The 16,483-nt window shown below is 56.4% G+C and overlaps 1 protein-coding gene across 1 annotated transcript; it reads left to right on the forward strand.

The window, feature by feature from the left end:
* The first annotated feature begins 152 nt into the window (after positions 1-152).
* On the forward strand, positions 153-16,309 carry IDH2 (isocitrate dehydrogenase (NADP(+)) 2). Its single transcript, XM_042940986.1, has 11 exons — positions 153-362; positions 9,680-9,771; positions 9,877-10,042; positions 11,607-11,767; positions 11,859-12,002; positions 12,684-12,820; positions 12,997-13,148; positions 14,984-15,096; positions 15,271-15,368; positions 15,461-15,553; positions 15,952-16,309. The coding sequence occupies exons 1-11, from the start codon at positions 248-250 to the stop codon at positions 16,034-16,036; spliced, it is 1,356 nt and encodes a 451-aa protein (XP_042796920.1). The 5' UTR covers positions 153-247; the 3' UTR covers positions 16,037-16,309.
* The last annotated feature ends 174 nt before the right edge of the window (positions 16,310-16,483 follow it).

Genomic DNA, 16,483 nt, shown 5'->3' on the forward strand with positions numbered 1-16,483 from the left:
CAGCGCGGGCTGCGCGCTGGGGCGGGGTCGGGCCTGCGCGGGGGCCTCCCGAGGGGTCCGGCTCGGCCCCGGCCCCTCCTCCTCCCCGGCGAGGCCCAATCGGGTGGCGGCCCCCGGCAGCCCCGCCCCGCCCCTGCCCGCGCCCGGGCGCCTGGAGGGCCTTGGCAGCCCGCCGCCAGGCAGCCGGGAGCAGCACCGGCGCTCGGATCTCGCCCGCCGCGGTCGGTTCGCTCGCCTGCTCGGCGGGATGGCTGGCTACCTGCGGGTCGTACGCTCGCTCTGCAGGGCCTCCGGCTCCGGGCCGGCCTGGGCGCCGGCAGCCCCGACAGGCCCCAACTTGCAGGAGCAGCCGCGGCGCCACTGTGAGTGCCACGAGGAGGGTCCGGGCGGGGCGCGCGCCCGGCACCGCGACGTGGCGGCCTCCCGGGCGGGGACCGGGGAGCGCGACTCGGGGCGATCGCGGGCCGGGGACGGCGGGGTTGGCACACAAAGAGCCGGGGGGGGGGGCGGGGACTTGAAGGACGGTGGCAGCTGGTGGCCCGGGAGCTGCTGGTCCTGCGGCCCTGCGCGGGCGGGGGTTCCGGGCTGCTCCGCGCCCCCCCAGCTATTCCCGTGGCGGGTGCTGGGGGTGTCCCGGGCCCGGAGGGTGTCCTGCGCGCCCTGCGCCCCGGGAGGGGCCAGGCCAGCGAGTAGGGGGCCGGAGCGCCAGGCCCGGTCTCCCCGTGAGAGGGAGGGTCTCGGCGCGGTCCTTGCTCAGACAAAGGCGGGGAGACGGCCTCCACTTCCCTTTCCTTTTCAGCCGGGCGCGCTGTAATCCCTCCTCGCTGTCAGGCCCGCGTCAGCTATTTTTGGAGCCTTTTACGCGACAGCTGGAGGAGCGTGCTTTTGATTTTCCCTTTTGTTTGGACACCCCCCACCCCTCCCGTCGCACTTAAGTCTCCATCCTGGAGCCTCTCCTTGGCCTGACCTGCGTTTTCTCGCCAGCCGGCTCCTAAGCTGCTCCGCCGGCCCCACTCACCCGACTGCCAGACGGGGTGACTGGGCAGCTGCTCCAAAATGTCACTTTCCCCACTAGTTACTCCCTGCTTCTGTGGTGCCCTTAGCACCCTGCTTAGGAAAGAAGACAGTGGTCGGGTCATAATAAGCAGGATTAACCTGAACCCCCATTACCCTCGCAGGCTGCCCTCTGTGGCATGTGGCCTGGACCGTGGCTCTCCATTGCCAGCTACAAAAGGCAGGGAGAATGTAGGTCCCTTGGCCCTGTCTCTTGCCTGTTGCCACGGAAACCCCTTTCCTGACCTGGCCTGGAACCCCTTGGAGTGAGCCAGGACAGTGAGGAAGAGGGAGTGGGGCCCAGGCAGCCTGGCCTTACTGTTCCGGTAGGTAATCTTTAACTAGTGTGGGAGCAGCTGACCAGAATTGGGGAGGCGAAGGTGGGGGCAGAGCTTGGGCCCCAGCCCCCACCTCTCCTGCCAAGGAGAAAGGGACATTTCTGCTTTTGTACTTCTGGGATTTGTCTTGTAAGTGGTTAGCCCTGCAACTCCAGGGTTCCAAGTGCCCCCAGGCCCCAAACCACCTCTAGCAAAACAGCGTGAGAGTAAAGATATTTTCTCCCTTCTTGCCCCCTGCATTGATGGTTAAAAAAAAAAAAAAAAGAAAGTTCTTTTAGCTGTAGGTCCTTCCAGAAGTTCCCAAGCTGGTTGGGTTATTAATGGGGAGAAGGCTTAGTGTTTGAGTTGGACATGAGACTTACAGCTGTGGCCTCTTCGAGCTTGTCACCCAGCAACACCACCGGAGACAGAATATTTGGCATTCCCCTTGATGACAAGGAACGGATACGTTTCTTTTGGCTAAAACCCTCTGGTGTCTTTGCTGCTTGGTAACGCCACGGCTCTAGTTTGCATTTCCTAGGCCTCCAGCGACGGCTGGTGGCGGTTCTGATGTTCTGATGAGCCAGATGTCGTGGAGGGGAGGGTGGGCTGTGCCCAAGCCCTCACTGTGAGAACGACTTATCTGGCCTTCCTTAGCTTCACTCCTTGCCTGGCAACTTCTTACTTTTCTCACGCTGCCTCTTCGCTTTACAGATCTTGGTGACTTGCCTGCACTCTCAGATTCAAGGGCAGATTATTATTTAATGATTGTTGAAAGTTCTGGAGGCCCGCCTGGGGAGTTACTATGTGTTCCTCCCCGAGGCTTGTTTCAACTGCATCGGATAAGACCAGGGCTGCCCCATCAGAGGTGTTTTGGGTGGTCATGTTTAGGCCTGGAACGTTTGGAGAAGTCTCTGGAAAGCCTGGGACCTGCCCCCAGATGCTCCAGTTGAGCTGGGAGCCTCTGGCACTGGTTCCATTCAGGGCATGAGGTGCTGGAAACTGCCTTCTGGTTATTGGAAGCCGGGCTCTGGGACCTGCCCTGGAGTTGACACTTGTGTACACATTTAAAATGCCAGTGGAGGGGCGCCTGTGTGGCTCAGTCAGTTACACATCTGACTCTTGATCGTGGCTCAGGTCATGATCTCACGGTTCGTGGGATCGAGCCCCGTATCAGGCTCTGCACTGACAACTCGGAGCCTGGAGCCTGCTTCGGATTCTGTGTCTCCCTCTCTCTCAGCTCCCCGTCCCCCGCCCCTCGCTCACTCTCAAAAATAAACATTAAAAAAAAAAACAACCAGTATAAATTGTGAGCTTCTCAGGGCAAGTTGCCCATTGCCTGGCAGAGACCCCTGTCCCATACATACATCTGTGCTGGTCTGGTGCAATCTGATGGTAAGAACTCAGTGGCCTCTATGTGGCAGTGCATCCCAGGAGCACATTTCATCCCAACAGGAGGTGGGGGCAGGGCAGCCCTTACTATCGACCAAATAGACCGTAACTTGACATTCATCCGTGACTTCAACAACTATCGTGCTTCTGCTGTGTGCCAGGCACGTGAAGGTGCTGGGGACAGAGCCAGGAGTAAGAGGCAAAGATTTCTGCCCGGGTGGAGCTTAAATGCTAATGTGGGGACCGTTAGTAAAAAGGTAGAAGTTGGCTAGCACGGCGTATGGAGAACCAAGAGGCCAGGAAGGTGTGCGTGGAGGTTTGGACTTGGGGGGGGGGGGGTCAGGAAGCACAGAAAAGACCTCCTTGAAGAGGCACCGAAGGAACAAAGGAAACAGGCCATTTGGTTATGGCCAACAGGTGCCAAGGCCGTGATGAAGGAGTGTCTGATGGAGGAGAGGAATGTGTGATGGAGGAGTGCGTGATGGAGGAGTGTCTGATGGAGGAGTGCCTGATGGAGGAGTGTCTGATGGAGGAGTGTCTGATGGAGGAGAGGAGTGTCTGATGGAGGAGTGTCTGATGGAGGAGTGCCTGATGGAGGAGTGCCTGATGGAGGAGTGTCTGATGGAGGAGTGCCTGATGGAGGAGTGTCTGATGGAGGAGTGTCTGATGGAGGAGAGGAGTGTCTGATGGAGGAGTGTCTGATGGAGGAGTGCCTGATGGAGGAGTGTCTGATGGAGGAGTGTCTGATGGAGGAGTGCCTGATGGAGGAGTGTCTGATGGAGGAGTGTCTGATGGAGGAGTGCCTGATGGAGGAGTGTCTGATGGAGGAGTGTGTGATGGAGGAGTGTCTGATGGAGGAGTGTCTGATGGAGGAGTGTCTGATGGAGGAGTGCCTGATGGAGGAGTGTCTGATGGAGGAGTGTCTGATGGAGGAGAGGAGTGTCTGATGGAGGAGTGTGTGATGGAGGAGTGTCTGATGGAGGAGCGTCTGATGGAGGAGTGCCTGATGGAGGAGCGTCTGATGGAGGAGAGGAGCGTCTGATGGAGGAGTGTCTGATGGAGGAGTGCCTGATGGAGGAGTGTCTGATGGAGGAGTGTCTGATGGAGGAGTGTCTGATGGAGGAGTGCCTGATGGAGGAGTGTCTGATGGAGGAGTGTCTGATGGAGGAGAGGAGTGTCTGATGGAGGAGTGTGTGATGGAGGAGTGTCTGATGGAGGAGCGTCTGATGGAGGAGTGCCTGATGGAGGAGCGTCTGATGGAGGAGAGGAGCGTCTGATGGAGGAGTGTCTGATGGAGGAGTGCCTGATGGAGGAGTGTCTGATGGAGGAGTGTCTGATGGAGGAGTGTCTGATGGAGGAGTGCCTGATGGAGGAGTGTCTGATGGAGGAGTGTCTGATGGAGGAGAGGAGTGTCTGATGGAGGAGTGTGTGATGGAGGAGTGTCTGATGGAGGAGCGTCTGATGGAGGAGTGCCTGATGGAGGAGCGTCTGATGGAGGAGAGGAGCGTCTGATGGAGGAGTGTCTGATGGAGGAGTGCCTGATGGAGGAGTGTCTGATGGAGGAGTGTCTGATGGAGGAGTGCCTGATGGAGGAGCGTCTGATGGAGGAGTGCCTGATGGAGGAGCGTCTGATGGAGGAGAGGAGCGCCTGATGGAGGAGTGTCTGATGGAGGAGTGCCTGATGGAGGAGTGTCTGATGGAGGAGTGTCTGATGGAGGAGTGTCTGATGGAGGAGTGCCTGATGGAGGAGAGGAGTGTCTGATGGAGGAGTGCCTGATGGAGGAGTGTCTGATGGAGGAGTGTCTGATGGAGGAGTGTCTGATGGAGGGGTGCCTGATGGAGGAGAGCCTGTTGGAGGAGCGTCTGATGGAGGAGTACACCTTTGCTTGTGGGAGAAGCAGAGAGGGAAGAGTCCCGAGCCAGGCAGAGGTCAGGGGAAGGGGGTCAGTGACAGATGAGGTCAAGCGTTGTGGGGACCACACATTTTTGAGGACTTTGGCCTTTACTCTGACTGAAAAGAGAAGTTTTGCAAGGTTTTGAGAAGGGCATTGTGGCCTGATTTACATTTTTTTAAAGCTTTTTTAATCTTTAAATTATTTTTTTAATGTTTAGTTTTGAGAGAGACAGAGACAGGGTGAGTAGGGAGGGTCAGAGAGAGAGGGAGACACAGAATGTGAAGGAGGCTCCAGGCTCTGAGCTGTCAGCACAGAGCCCGACGCGGGGCTCGAACTCACGGACCGCGAGATCACGACCTGAGCCGAAGCGGGTCGCTTGGCTGACTCAGCCACCCAGGTGCGCCCCTTGACTGATTTAGATTTTTAAAAACTTAAAAACCGTTATTTCTTATTTTTATTGTGGTAAAAATACTGCATAACACAAATTTCCTGTCCTAGCCATTTGTAAGCGTGCCATTCAGTAGTGTTAAATACTTTCTCACTGTTGGACAACCAACCCCCAGAGCTTCAGCATCTTGCAAAACCGAAACTCTGTAGGTACCCGTTAAACAACAGCTCCCCATTCCCTCCTCCCCCAGCCGCTGGCAACCATCATTCTACTTTCTGTTTCTGTGAATTTGACTGCTTTTAGGTACCGCATGTAAGGAGAATCAGACGTATTTTTCTTTTTGTGACTGGCTTACTCTTCACATACTGTCCTCAAGGTTTATCCCTGCTGTTGCTGTGGCTTGTGTCTGCATCTTGCTAATTTTTAAGGCTGAATATTCCATTCTATGTACATACCCCCGTAAAAAATACTCCACTTAAAATGTATTGACTTTCTGGGTAAGGTACGGGAATTGCGCAAAGCTTAGGCGATGTGGTTATGAATTCCTTGCCTATTTGTCACTGCTTCTAATTTATTTTAAGAGTTCAGAAATGTTCATCGTCGCTGGATTGAAAGTGTGTGGGAAATGTGGCCGTGTTGTTTATATGAGTATGCCACAGTATAGGTCTGCTGGCCATCCCAAGGGCAACTGGTTTTGTGGAATTTGAGACGAAAGAATGAGCAGCAAACGCTATTGAGGTAGGTCCAGACCCATCGCTGTTGCTCACAATGGCGGCACTTCCGTTTTCAATTTCTGAGCAAGTACATCCACATTTAAGTGGCGGGGAGCCCAGTCTGGGAGAAGCTCGAAACTGTGAACATCGTTTAACCTTTCGGAGGGACGTTTTTCTTAGCCCTCCTGGATCCGTTTCCAGAGTCCTGTTCTCTCGAAGGCTCATACCACATTCTGTTTTTCCCTTCGTTCCTTGAGGGACACTGGAGTTGTTTCCACCTCTTGCCTATTGTGAGTAATTCTGCTGTGGACGAGGGTGTACGGATATTTCTTTGAGACCCTGCTTTTACTTATTTTGGATAGATATCCAGAAGTGGGACCGCCGACCAATATGGCGGTTCCATCTTTGATTTTTTGAGGAAGCACCACACCGTCTTCCGTAGCAGCTGCCGCACTGTCCATTCTCACCAGCCGGGCACAAGGGTTCCAGCTTCTCCACATGCTCACCAACACTTGTTGTTTTCGGTTTTGGGGTTTTTGGTTTGGTTTTGGTTTTGTTGGCAGCCGTCCTTGTGGGTGTGAGGTGGTATCTCATGGTGATTTTGATTTGCATTTCCCTAACGATGAGTGCTGTGGGACAACTTTTCATACGCTTATTGGTCTTTTATATATCGTTTTTTTTGGAGAGATGTCGATTCCAGTCCTTTGCCCCTTTATTAATTGGTTTTTGTTGTTGTTGTGTTGTTGAAATCGCCCGATTTTAAAACCTTGGTCACCAATGAATATGCTTTTTTTTTTAAATTTTTTATTGTTTTTAATGTTTTTATTTATTTTTGAGACAGAGAGAAGACAGAGCATGAGCGGGGGAGGGGCAGAGAGAGAGGGAGACACAGAATCGGAAGCAGGCTCCAGGCTCTGAGCTGTCAGCACAGAGCCCGACGTGGGGCTCGAACCCACGGACTGTGAGATCATGACCTGAGCTGAAGTCAGACGCTCGACCGACTGAGCCACCCACGCGCCCCTGAATATGCTTTTTTAAAATCGCTGCGTGAGCCAATCAGGAGTCTCTGCTGCTTTGGCTTCCGTGTCCCCCACGCCCCCGGTTCTGGGAAGGGCCCTTTCAAGGAGGCTGTGCTCCTGACTTTGATAACTGGGCTGCTTGCTCTCTCTCCGTTATCTGTAGGTTTTCCCTTTCATACTCACTCCTTTAGGCCAGGAACTATTATATTTTTTGGTGTTTCAGGAAGAGGTGCTTAGCACCTGGTTGTAAATAAGTGGGCCCTGTGGTCTCTGAGGGTTTGACACCTGCAGGCACCACAGGGAGGGCTGCCTGCTATGATCGTGACATTGAACTCCCAGATGGAGCAGGTGTGGAGCCCACAGCCCACAGGCTGCTGGGTCTGAAGCCCAAAACTTGAGTGGAGCCCAGCGAGGCAGAAACCTTTAAGACTGGCCACAAATGAATTCTCCTTAGGGATTATGATTATGGTAGCTTCAGTACATTAAAACAACCTTGATTAGCTCTCATGACGTTAACTCATAGGAGATGCTCTTAAAAACTAAGCTAGCTTGGGGCACCCGGCTAGCTCAGTTGGTTAAGCGTCCTACTCTTGATTTCAACTCAGGTCATGGTCTCACGGTTTCTTGAGTTTGAGCCCTGCATCGGGCTTGGCACCGAATCTCCTTGGTGTGGAACCTGCTTCGGATTCTCTGTCTCCCTCTCTCTGCCCCTCCCCTGCTCATGCTCTGTCTCTCTCAAAGATAAACATAAAAAAAAAAAAAAAATTAAAACAAAATGAAGCTAGCTCTTCAGTGGCCCAGTAGACTTTCTGCGAGTCCTAAAGCCCTTTCCACTCAAGCTTCCAGCCCGGAAAGGTGAAGGAATTCTGCGGCTTGGGTCCAAAGGCCCCTGTGCCTCCTGGAAAGCGGGGCGGAGAGGTGCCGGCTGAGCTCACCTTGTCCTCCAGGGAATGGAATGTTTGGAGTCTGTGTTTGCCTTCGCTGCACATAATTCACCTTTTTCTTAGTGGGTTGGGGAGGTCAGCACGAGTCATGGCTGTGGTGTGTGTTGTAGGGCAGTGATATGTGGGGATCTGTTGGGTTTTGGTCACTTCTGTTTTAAAATTTTTTAATGTTTATTTACTTTTGAGAGAGAGAGAGAGGGGGAAAGAACATGTGCGCGCGTGTGCGTGAGCGCGGGGGTGGGGGGGGAGGTTAGAGAGAGAGGGAGACAGAATCGCAAGCCGGCTCCAGGCTCCGAGCTGTCAGCACAGAGCCCGATGCGGAGCTCGAACCCATGAACTGAGAAATCGCGACCTGAGCTGAAGTCAGACGCTTAACCGACTGAGCCACCCAGGCGCCCCAGTCACTTCTGTTTTAAACGTGCTTAGGTGGTCATGCTTTTTCAGTGTCAGGGCCTGCTTTTCGTAGACGTCCGTTCCTTGCTGTCCACCTAGCAGATGTCACTGCTTCTGACCGTTGGTGTTTTTAAGTGAACATCCTAATCCTTTCTTCTGATTGGCCGTCTCGTGTCTGGTGAGGCGGAAGATCCACGACATCTGTAAGGATTGTGCGTAACCTAAGAGTAAATGGGCCCTAAGCGAGGGCGGAGGGGGCTCTGCTGGGGACAGAGCCCAGTCAGTTCTCAGCTGTCTCACTCCGGCCCGGGTGTCAGCGGTGAGCGAGCCTTCTGATGGTCGAGGCCCGGCTGTAGGTTTTGCACCTGTCTTGTTGCCCTCCCTACTCTGCAGGGGCTGTTTCTTCCCAGGCCGTGGGTACCTCCGTGCTACAGGCTAAGGTTCGACAAGTCTCGCTCAAGGTAGCCTGCACTGATTTAATTGGATGGGTCATTTTCTTGAGTTTTCTTTGGAATTCACTTCCCAGACTGTTGGTTTTCCTCATGAGTCAGACTTTCCTTGAAGAGCCTCCCCCGCCCGGCTCCTGTCCTCCTCCACTGTCGCTTTGGACCTTTGATGCTTCTCCGGCAGGACTGGCCAGCCTGCCAGCTTGGATCCAGGGTTCGGAGTTGCATTCTGGGTGCCCTAAGCCTCTGCTTGCCGCTGAGAAAGTGTGAATCCTGGTAGCTCTGTTGTCCTCAAGCTGTGTCACCTTTGGCAGGAAGCTGGCAAACTCTCTGAGCCTCAGTTGCACCACATTAAAAAAATTTTTTTAGTGTTTATTTATTTTTGAGAGACAGAGACCAGAGCACAAGCAGGGGAGGGGCAGAGAGGGAGAGGGAGACACAGAATCCGAAGCAGGCTCCAGGCTCTGAACTGTCGGTGCAGAGCCCGACACGGGGCTCCAACCCACGAGCCGCGAGATCGTGATCTGAGCCGAAGTCAGACGCTGAACCGACAGAGCCACCCAGGCGCACCTAAAGTGGCGATAGCCATATTCCCTTTGGGAGTGGTTTGAGGATGAAAAGGAATCACGCAAAGGGGGTAGGGGACCACGTCAGGCACAGAGGAGGTGCGAGTGCAGTTTCCGTCCCCGCTTAGATTTAGTCGGACTCTTGTAACAAGGTTACGAGGAAACTCACAGAATCGCTGGGGTTGGGCCACAGCGCCTGCCCTCGGAACTGGGTGGCGACAGCCTGTAGGCATTCCCTCCCCTACTTGCTCCCGGACAGGAGGCCCTGCTTGGCTCTGGACCTCTGGCTCTTGGGCTCCTCTGCCTTCAGATTCAGGCCACCATCTTTCAGTCCTAGCTGGCCCTCCTCAGTGGGGGGTCCGGGTCCCCCCCCCCCCCCCAGGCGGCCCGGCCCGGGAGCTGGTCCTGCCGAGGGGGAGTGAGTGTGGGTAACCGAGCCCTGGCTGACACTGCTCTCCTGGGTGAAGGGCAGATCCCGCGGGGGAGGAGAGGAGCTCGCCCAGAACACCCCCCCTGCCCCAGAGGTATGATGCACCGTGTTGCCCGGTTCTAGATGCCGACAAGAGGATCAAGGTGGCGAAGCCGGTGGTGGAGATGGACGGCGATGAGATGACCCGGATCATCTGGCAGTTCATCAAGGAGAAGGTAGTTCCCTCCCAAAGTGGGCGTTCAGCCCCCCGCGCAGGCCCCCTCGTGCCCCTGAGTCACAGTCATCTGGGCTGATGCCTTGCCCTGGTCATCTGTTTCTAGCTCATCCTGCCGCACGTGGATGTCCAGCTCAAGTATTTCGACCTGGGGCTCCCAAACCGTGACCAGACCAACGACCAGGTCACCGTAGACTCCGCACTGGCCACCCAGAAGTACAGTGTGGCTGTGAAGTGCGCCACCATCACCCCCGATGAGGCCCGTGTGGAAGGTGTGAGGGTGCGGAGGCGGGGGGGCTGGGGGCGTGGGGACCGCGACACGAACCCCGTCTCCCTGCGACTTCGCGGGAGGCGTTGGGGCCGTGGGGTTTCCTGCAGAGGAGGCTGGGAGGGCCGGTGAGGGGCTGGCACCCACGTGGGGTGCGGCAGAGCGGAATCCAGGCCCGTGGCGTTGCTGCTGTGCCGCGCGGCTCTGGCCAGCACCAGTAGGTGTCGTGGGCCACAGACACGTTGCTGAAGCCGTCAGAGGAAGGGCAGCCTCCTCGGGCGCCCCTCTCGCCTCCTGGACTGTCCTGCAGGCAGGTTTACAGAGACACCTCGGGGCCACCTCTGGCCAGCGGAGTGCCGCGTGTCAGCTTGTATCTTTCAGAGCTGCAGCGGGCTCTAGCCCTAGTGTCGCTAGTGTCTTGCCGCTGTCTTGGCCTTGCGGGTCTGTCCCCTGCCCCCTGCGGCCGCGGAGGGGTCTCAGAGAGGTGCGCTCACCAGGCTTGGACCGGCTGCTGGTCCCTGCTTCTGGGGAGCACTTTTGAGGGTTTCCCGAAACAATGGCACCAGTACGTGGATAAAGGGGCCACGTTTGGAAAATTCGAGAAAGGGTCGCTCAGGGGTGTGCAGAGCTCTTTCTCTCTGCCTGCGTCCCACGGCACGAGGGAGCTGGAAGGAAGCATTCGAAGCACCTTTCCAAACACTCCAGACCTTCTTCCGTCTTTCGGGTTTGTACCTGACCCTAGGGCATTGGGATCATTTAAGTGCTAAGCTCTTCTTTGTGGGGTTTCTTTTCATTTCTCCTGAACCCTGGGATTTCTGTACCCCTGTTTTATGGAGAAGGAAGTAGAGAGCCAACAGTCCCGGTAACGTGGGCTGGACTCCACGGTTTGTGGCAGTACTGAGGCCTGCCCTCTGGTCTTCTGGCCTCTGTCCAGCGAGACGCCATACTGCCAGAGTTCATCAGACCGAGCTACGTCCACGCATGACGCGGGAAAAATACACTAGCTGAAGGAGCCCCGATGTGCCAGGCACTGTTCTAGGCACTTTACATAGAGGTTTATTTAATCCTGACAGCAACCCAAGATGCTAGGTATTTTTATCAGTAATTTCATTTTATAGCTCAGGTTAACTCACTGGCATAAAACTCACAGTTACAGGTGAGTTTGGACCTTGAACCCAAGAAATCTGATCCCAGAGGGGCGCCTGGGTGGCTCAGTCGGTTGAGTGTCCGACTTTGGCTCGGGTCATGATCTCACAGTTATGGGTTCGAGCCCCGCGTCGGGCTCTGTGCTAACGGCCTGGAGCCTGGAGCCTGCTTCGGATTCTGTGTCTCCCTCTCTCTCTGCCCCTCCCCTGCTCTCACTCTGTCTGTCTCTCTCTCAAAAAGAAATAAACATTAAAAAAAAAAAAAAAAAGAAAGAAGTATGATCCCAGAGCCCACATACTTATCTTTTAGACCTTCCCCAGGGTGATTTTTAGGGCTCCATCTGGCTGCGTTCTTGCTTAGGGTTCAGATTTTGGTTGGAAGGCGGGGGCTGCAGTGGGGTCCCTTCACCTCTGTCCTCCTAGAATTCAAGCTGAAGAAGATGTGGAAGAGTCCCAATGGAACCATCCGAAACATCCTTGGGGGGACCGTCTTCCGGGAACCCATCATCTGCAAAAACATCCCACGCCTCGTCCCCGGCTGGACCAAGCCCATCACCATTGGCAGGCACGCCCATGGCGACCAGGTTGGCCACGGCAGGAGGCGGGACTTGGCTCTTCCTGGCCTGGGCCCCTCGCTCGGAACCCCTGGCCCGAGCCGTGCTCTTGTCTCTGCAGTACAAGGCCACAGACTTTGTGGTCGACCGGGCCGGCACGTTCAAGATCGTCTTCTCCCCGAAGGATGGCAGTGGCGCTAAGGAGTGGGAAGTGTTCAATTTCCCTGCCGGCGGCGTGGGGATGGGCATGTACAACACGGATGAGGTGAGGCCCTGGCGGGTGGCTCCTGCGTTCCCTCCTCCCTCTGGGGCCGCTTCGGGTTGGTGATGCTCACTACTCCCGCGTCAGTGGCTTGAGGAAGGTCCGAGGCCCGTGAGCCAATGCATCTTGGCTGTGTTTCGGGGGGACCAGTGCATCTTGGCTATGTTTCGGGGGGACCTGCTGTGGACCTGGTGTGGAGTGAGGCTGGAAGACAGACCCCCGCTTAGCCAGATGCCCCCGCACCCACTCCCTGACACACCTCTGGGGGCGTGTTAGTTGTCTGGGCTCTTGGCTTAAGCAAGCTGGATAAGCAGTCTTTTCCCCTTCCCCGTCTCTTGGCTTTTCGTTCCTTCTGCGGTTGGCCTCATTCTCAGGCTGTGACCAGTGACCACCGGCAGCTCCCGGCTTACCCCTGCCGACTTGGTTACCCTGTCAGAAAAGAGCCTCTTTTGCTCCTGGTTCCAGTGAAAGTTCCAGGCCTGGCTCACATGACCCTCTCTGAGCCAGTCACGGAGGGCTCAGAGAGGATAGGCTGGGACGCGCCGTCAACTCTAGAGACGGGCAGGTGGGCTGCGGGAGTTAGCTTTACCCCAGCCGCACGGCCTAAGACCTGGGGAGCCCAGGGAGGGCTGATAGCCCGCGGGCCGGCCGGGCCCCACGCCAGGGACCTCTCTCCCCCCGCAGTCCATCTCGGGTTTTGCGCACAGCTGCTTCCAGTACGCCATCCAGAAGAAGTGGCCGCTGTACATGAGCACCAAGAACACCATCCTGAAAGCCTACGACGGGCGCTTCAAGGACATCTTCCAGGAAATCTTTGACAAGTAACAGCCTCTCCCTTTATCCCTTCCCAGGGATCCCACAGCCCTTCTCTCCTGTCCCCCCGGGCCCCTGTCCTACGGGGAGGCCGCCGTCCCAGGGCTTTCGGCTCGGCTCGAGGAGAGATCCTCAACCTGGCAGCCTCCCGCCCTCTCCCCACAACCGGCCCTTTTGCTCCCAGGCACTATAAGACCGACTTCGACAAGAATAAGATCTGGTACGAGCACCGGCTCATCGATGACATGGTGGCTCAGGTCCTCAAGTCTTCAGGCGGCTTCGTGTGGGCCTGCAAGAACTACGACGGAGATGTGCAGTCGGACATCCTGGCCCAGGGTATGCTGGGAGCACCTGTTCCCCAAGGGGTGGATTGTCGGTCTTCTCTGGCTGGGGGGATTTTCAGACCCCCTTCGTAGAAAATGTGTCCAGTGTGGCAGCGGGACTGGGGCCGGCCGCCTCATTGCAGGGTTCCCCGTGGACAGCAGGGGGCAGGAGCTCTCCGGCATCTGAGGGAGGAAGGGTCACCAATTAGGTTCGGACTTGTGTATTACTAAGGCTGCTGTTACAGAAAAAGGAGAACCTAGGAATTCAAGTTCTAAGGGGCCAGGTGCGTCAGCTCTGAGGTTGTTCCTGTCCACGAAGCCAAGCGACTGTGCCTCCAGGTTTGGGCCAGGGTTGGCTCCAGTAGAAAAATGGTTTTGAGCACAACCGGGTACGTTTCGAATTACAGAGAATTCGTTTTGCACAGTCAACCTGTTGGCTGTAGGAGAATACTGGGGAAGACGGCAGAGCCCCAAGCCCTAGAGCGTCCTCTAAGAGATAATTCAGATTGCAACATAAAGCATGGACGAGACCGTTAGAGAAGTAGCCATAAGAAATAGCCCGATTGTGCCCGGCTGGCTCAGTCAGAAGAGCAGGCAACTCTTGATCTCAGGGATTGTGGTTTCCTGCCTCAAGCTGGGTGTAGAGATCACTTAAGAAATAGAATCTCAGGGCGCCTGGGTGGCTCAGTTGGTTAAGTGCCTGACTCTTGATTTCATCTCAGGTTATGATCTCACAGTCGTGGGATTGAGCCCTGCGTCTGGCTCCACGCTGGGCCTGGAGCCTGCTGGAGATCCTCTCTCTCTCTGCCCCTCTCCCTACTTGCGTGCACTCTCTCTCTCTCGAAAAATAGAATAGAATAGAATTCTAAAGTAAAATCTTAAAAAAAGAAAAGAAGAAATAGCCCAGTTGTGTTGGGCACAAGAGCAGCGCCCCCACAAGAGTAGGGAGTAGACAACGTGTAGAGCAGAGAATGGAAGAGAAACAAGGGTACGTGAGATGGTTTGAGGTCTAGCTCCCGAGAAGGAAGGTGACGCCCACCCCGGGGTTGCAAGGAGAATGCATGAGAATTCCTGACGTTTCATAAAACCTTGGCCTTTATTTCAATAAGTGTGGCAGTGGTCCTCTTACTAGAACAATTCCTATCTCGGATGGAAGGACGAGAAGCCATAGCAGACAAGAGAGAGGCATGAAAGTTGCCCTTAAGTAAACAAGGAATGGGTGAGTGTGAAGGTCCAGGAAACGTGGAGAAGGGACCCCTTCCCGAGTCTCAGCAGCAGAACTTCTCAGACAATGAATTTTCCTGGAGAAGTTTTTCGCTTTTTCTTTCTTGGGACCTACACAGTTCTTATTTTGGTGCCATGGGGTGCTTTTGAAGCCTAGGAGACCTTGACAATAGAAAAGGTTGACGTCTGGATTTGGGAGAATTTGGAGATAAGTCACACACAAAGCTTTAAAGTAGCCTGCAAGAGAGGCACACAGAGGGATCGTTGTGATGTAGCTGGTGGCAGGCTTTCTGCTTTCTGCGTGAACGAACCGTGCGGTTGTGAGCCAGGCTGGGTGGGCAGAAGTCCTGGGGTCGTGGGCTCTGGGGGCCCCAGGCTCTGGGAACCCAGATGTATGTTAATAGGCTGATGATAGCCACCTTTGAACGCCCCCCTGCCCTGTGCTGGGCTCTAGAGACCCACGACAAGGGTGGGCAAGCCCGAAACGGTGGCTGTCCTCCTGGGTGCCGTTGGGGGTCACGAGCTGAGGGGGTCTCCTCCCAGCAGAAGGGCAGGGGGACTCAACCCCGGTGGTCTGAGGAGGGTGGGTGCCGGCACCGAACGGAGGGTCTTTCCACTCTTCAGGCTTTGGCTCCCTCGGCCTGATGACGTCTGTGCTGGTCTGCCCAGATGGGAAGACCATCGAGGCTGAGGCCGCTCACGGGACGGTCACCCGCCATTATAGGGAGCACCAGAAGGTGAGTGTAGGGACCGTGGTCGCGTGCCCATCTGTCCCGGGGGCTCAGAACCCACTGGCCCTGAGGGCTGGGGGGATGGGGCTGACCCGTCAGCCTACGGGTGGGCGGTCGCGTCCGGGTGGCCCCCTTGTCGGCCGGTTCGGCTCCCGATCCCCCTACGACCCCCGCCCCCAGGGCCGGCCTACCAGCACCAACCCCATCGCCAGCATCTTTGCCTGGACGCGTGGCCTGGAGCACCGGGGGAAGCTGGATGGGAACCAGGACCTCATCAGGTGAGCGGAGAGGGAGGGGCCTGAGCTGGCCCAGGGCAGCTTCTGGGCGGGCTCTGTATCGCCGGGGCCTCACTCTGGCCCGTCCCCTGCAGGTTTGCACAGACCCTGGAGAAGGTGTGTGTCCAGACGGTGGAGAGCGGAGCCATGACCAAGGACCTGGCGGGCTGCATCCATGGCCTCAGCAAGTGCGTGGCTGGTGGCAGAGGGAGGGGCTGGCCTTCTGGGACCTTCTTCCCTGGGTGGGAAGAAGCCAGAGGACCCTCTTAGAGGCACCTCCCCGCTCCTCATCCTCAGGTCAGCTTAGCTGCCGGGGGCCTGGGGTGGGCCAGGTCCACAGCCCTGAGACCCTGTGAGTTTGCCCCCATCCCCGAGGCTAGGGGCTCAGAGCCTTGCCGTCCCCGTCTGTACAAGTGTCTGAAGTTGTGTGGCCCTTTGGCGACGGGCTCTAGGCAACCTTTGCCGCGCGGCCTGGGCGTGCCACGCCCCACGGGCACGGGAGGGCAGCTCCTCGGGTGCCCAAGTTCAGGCTCTGCCCGGACCCAGGCTGGAGCCGCGCCTCACGTGAACGGTGTTCTCTCGGCAGCGTGAAGCTGAACGAGCACTTCCTGAACACCTCGGACTTCCTGGACACCATCAAGAACAACCTGGACAAGGCCCTGGGCCAGTAGTGGGGGCGGGGCGCGGCCCGCAGCGGGCGGGCCGGGGTGGGGGGGGCAGCGGGCTGCGGCTGAGCCTCCCGGCCCCTCTCAGGAGGCCTTTGTAGGGGACGTTTTTTATAAGCGAGATGTTTTTAAGAATATCTGTGTGTTTCCCCTCATGGTGATGTGAGGCAGGAACAGCGTGTTTTACCTCAGCCAGTCAGTGAGTTTTGCATACTGTAATTTATATTGCCCTTGGAACACATGGTGCCGTATTTAGCTACTAAAAAGCTCTTCACAAAACCGCCTGCTGTGTTTGTGCCCGAGGGAGGAGGCGGCCCGGCCCGGGGCCCCAGAGAAAGAGGCCCTCAAAGGGCCGGTGGATTCCGCCCACGTCCCAGGCCTCCATTCACAGGGGCCACCGTGAGGCGAGGGGACCGGGCAGCAGGGTGAGTGTCCTGAATTCTACGGGAGCCG

Source organism: Panthera leo, chromosome B3, assembly GCF_018350215.1.
Source record: "Panthera leo isolate Ple1 chromosome B3, P.leo_Ple1_pat1.1, whole genome shotgun sequence".
NCBI lineage: Eukaryota > Metazoa > Chordata > Mammalia > Carnivora > Felidae > Panthera > Panthera leo.

Coding starts and splice junctions, on each gene's coding strand:
- IDH2 (XM_042940986.1), top strand. CDS start 248: ATGGCTGGCTACCTGCGGGTCGTACGCTCGCTCTGCAGGGCCTCCGGC. Junction 10,043..11,606: donor CGATGAGGCCCGTGTGGAAG/GTGTGAGGGTGC, acceptor CTGTCCTCCTAG/AATTCAAGCTGAAGAAGATG. Junction 15,369..15,460: donor GGGAACCAGGACCTCATCAG/GTGAGCGGAGAG, acceptor CGTCCCCTGCAG/GTTTGCACAGACCCTGGAGA.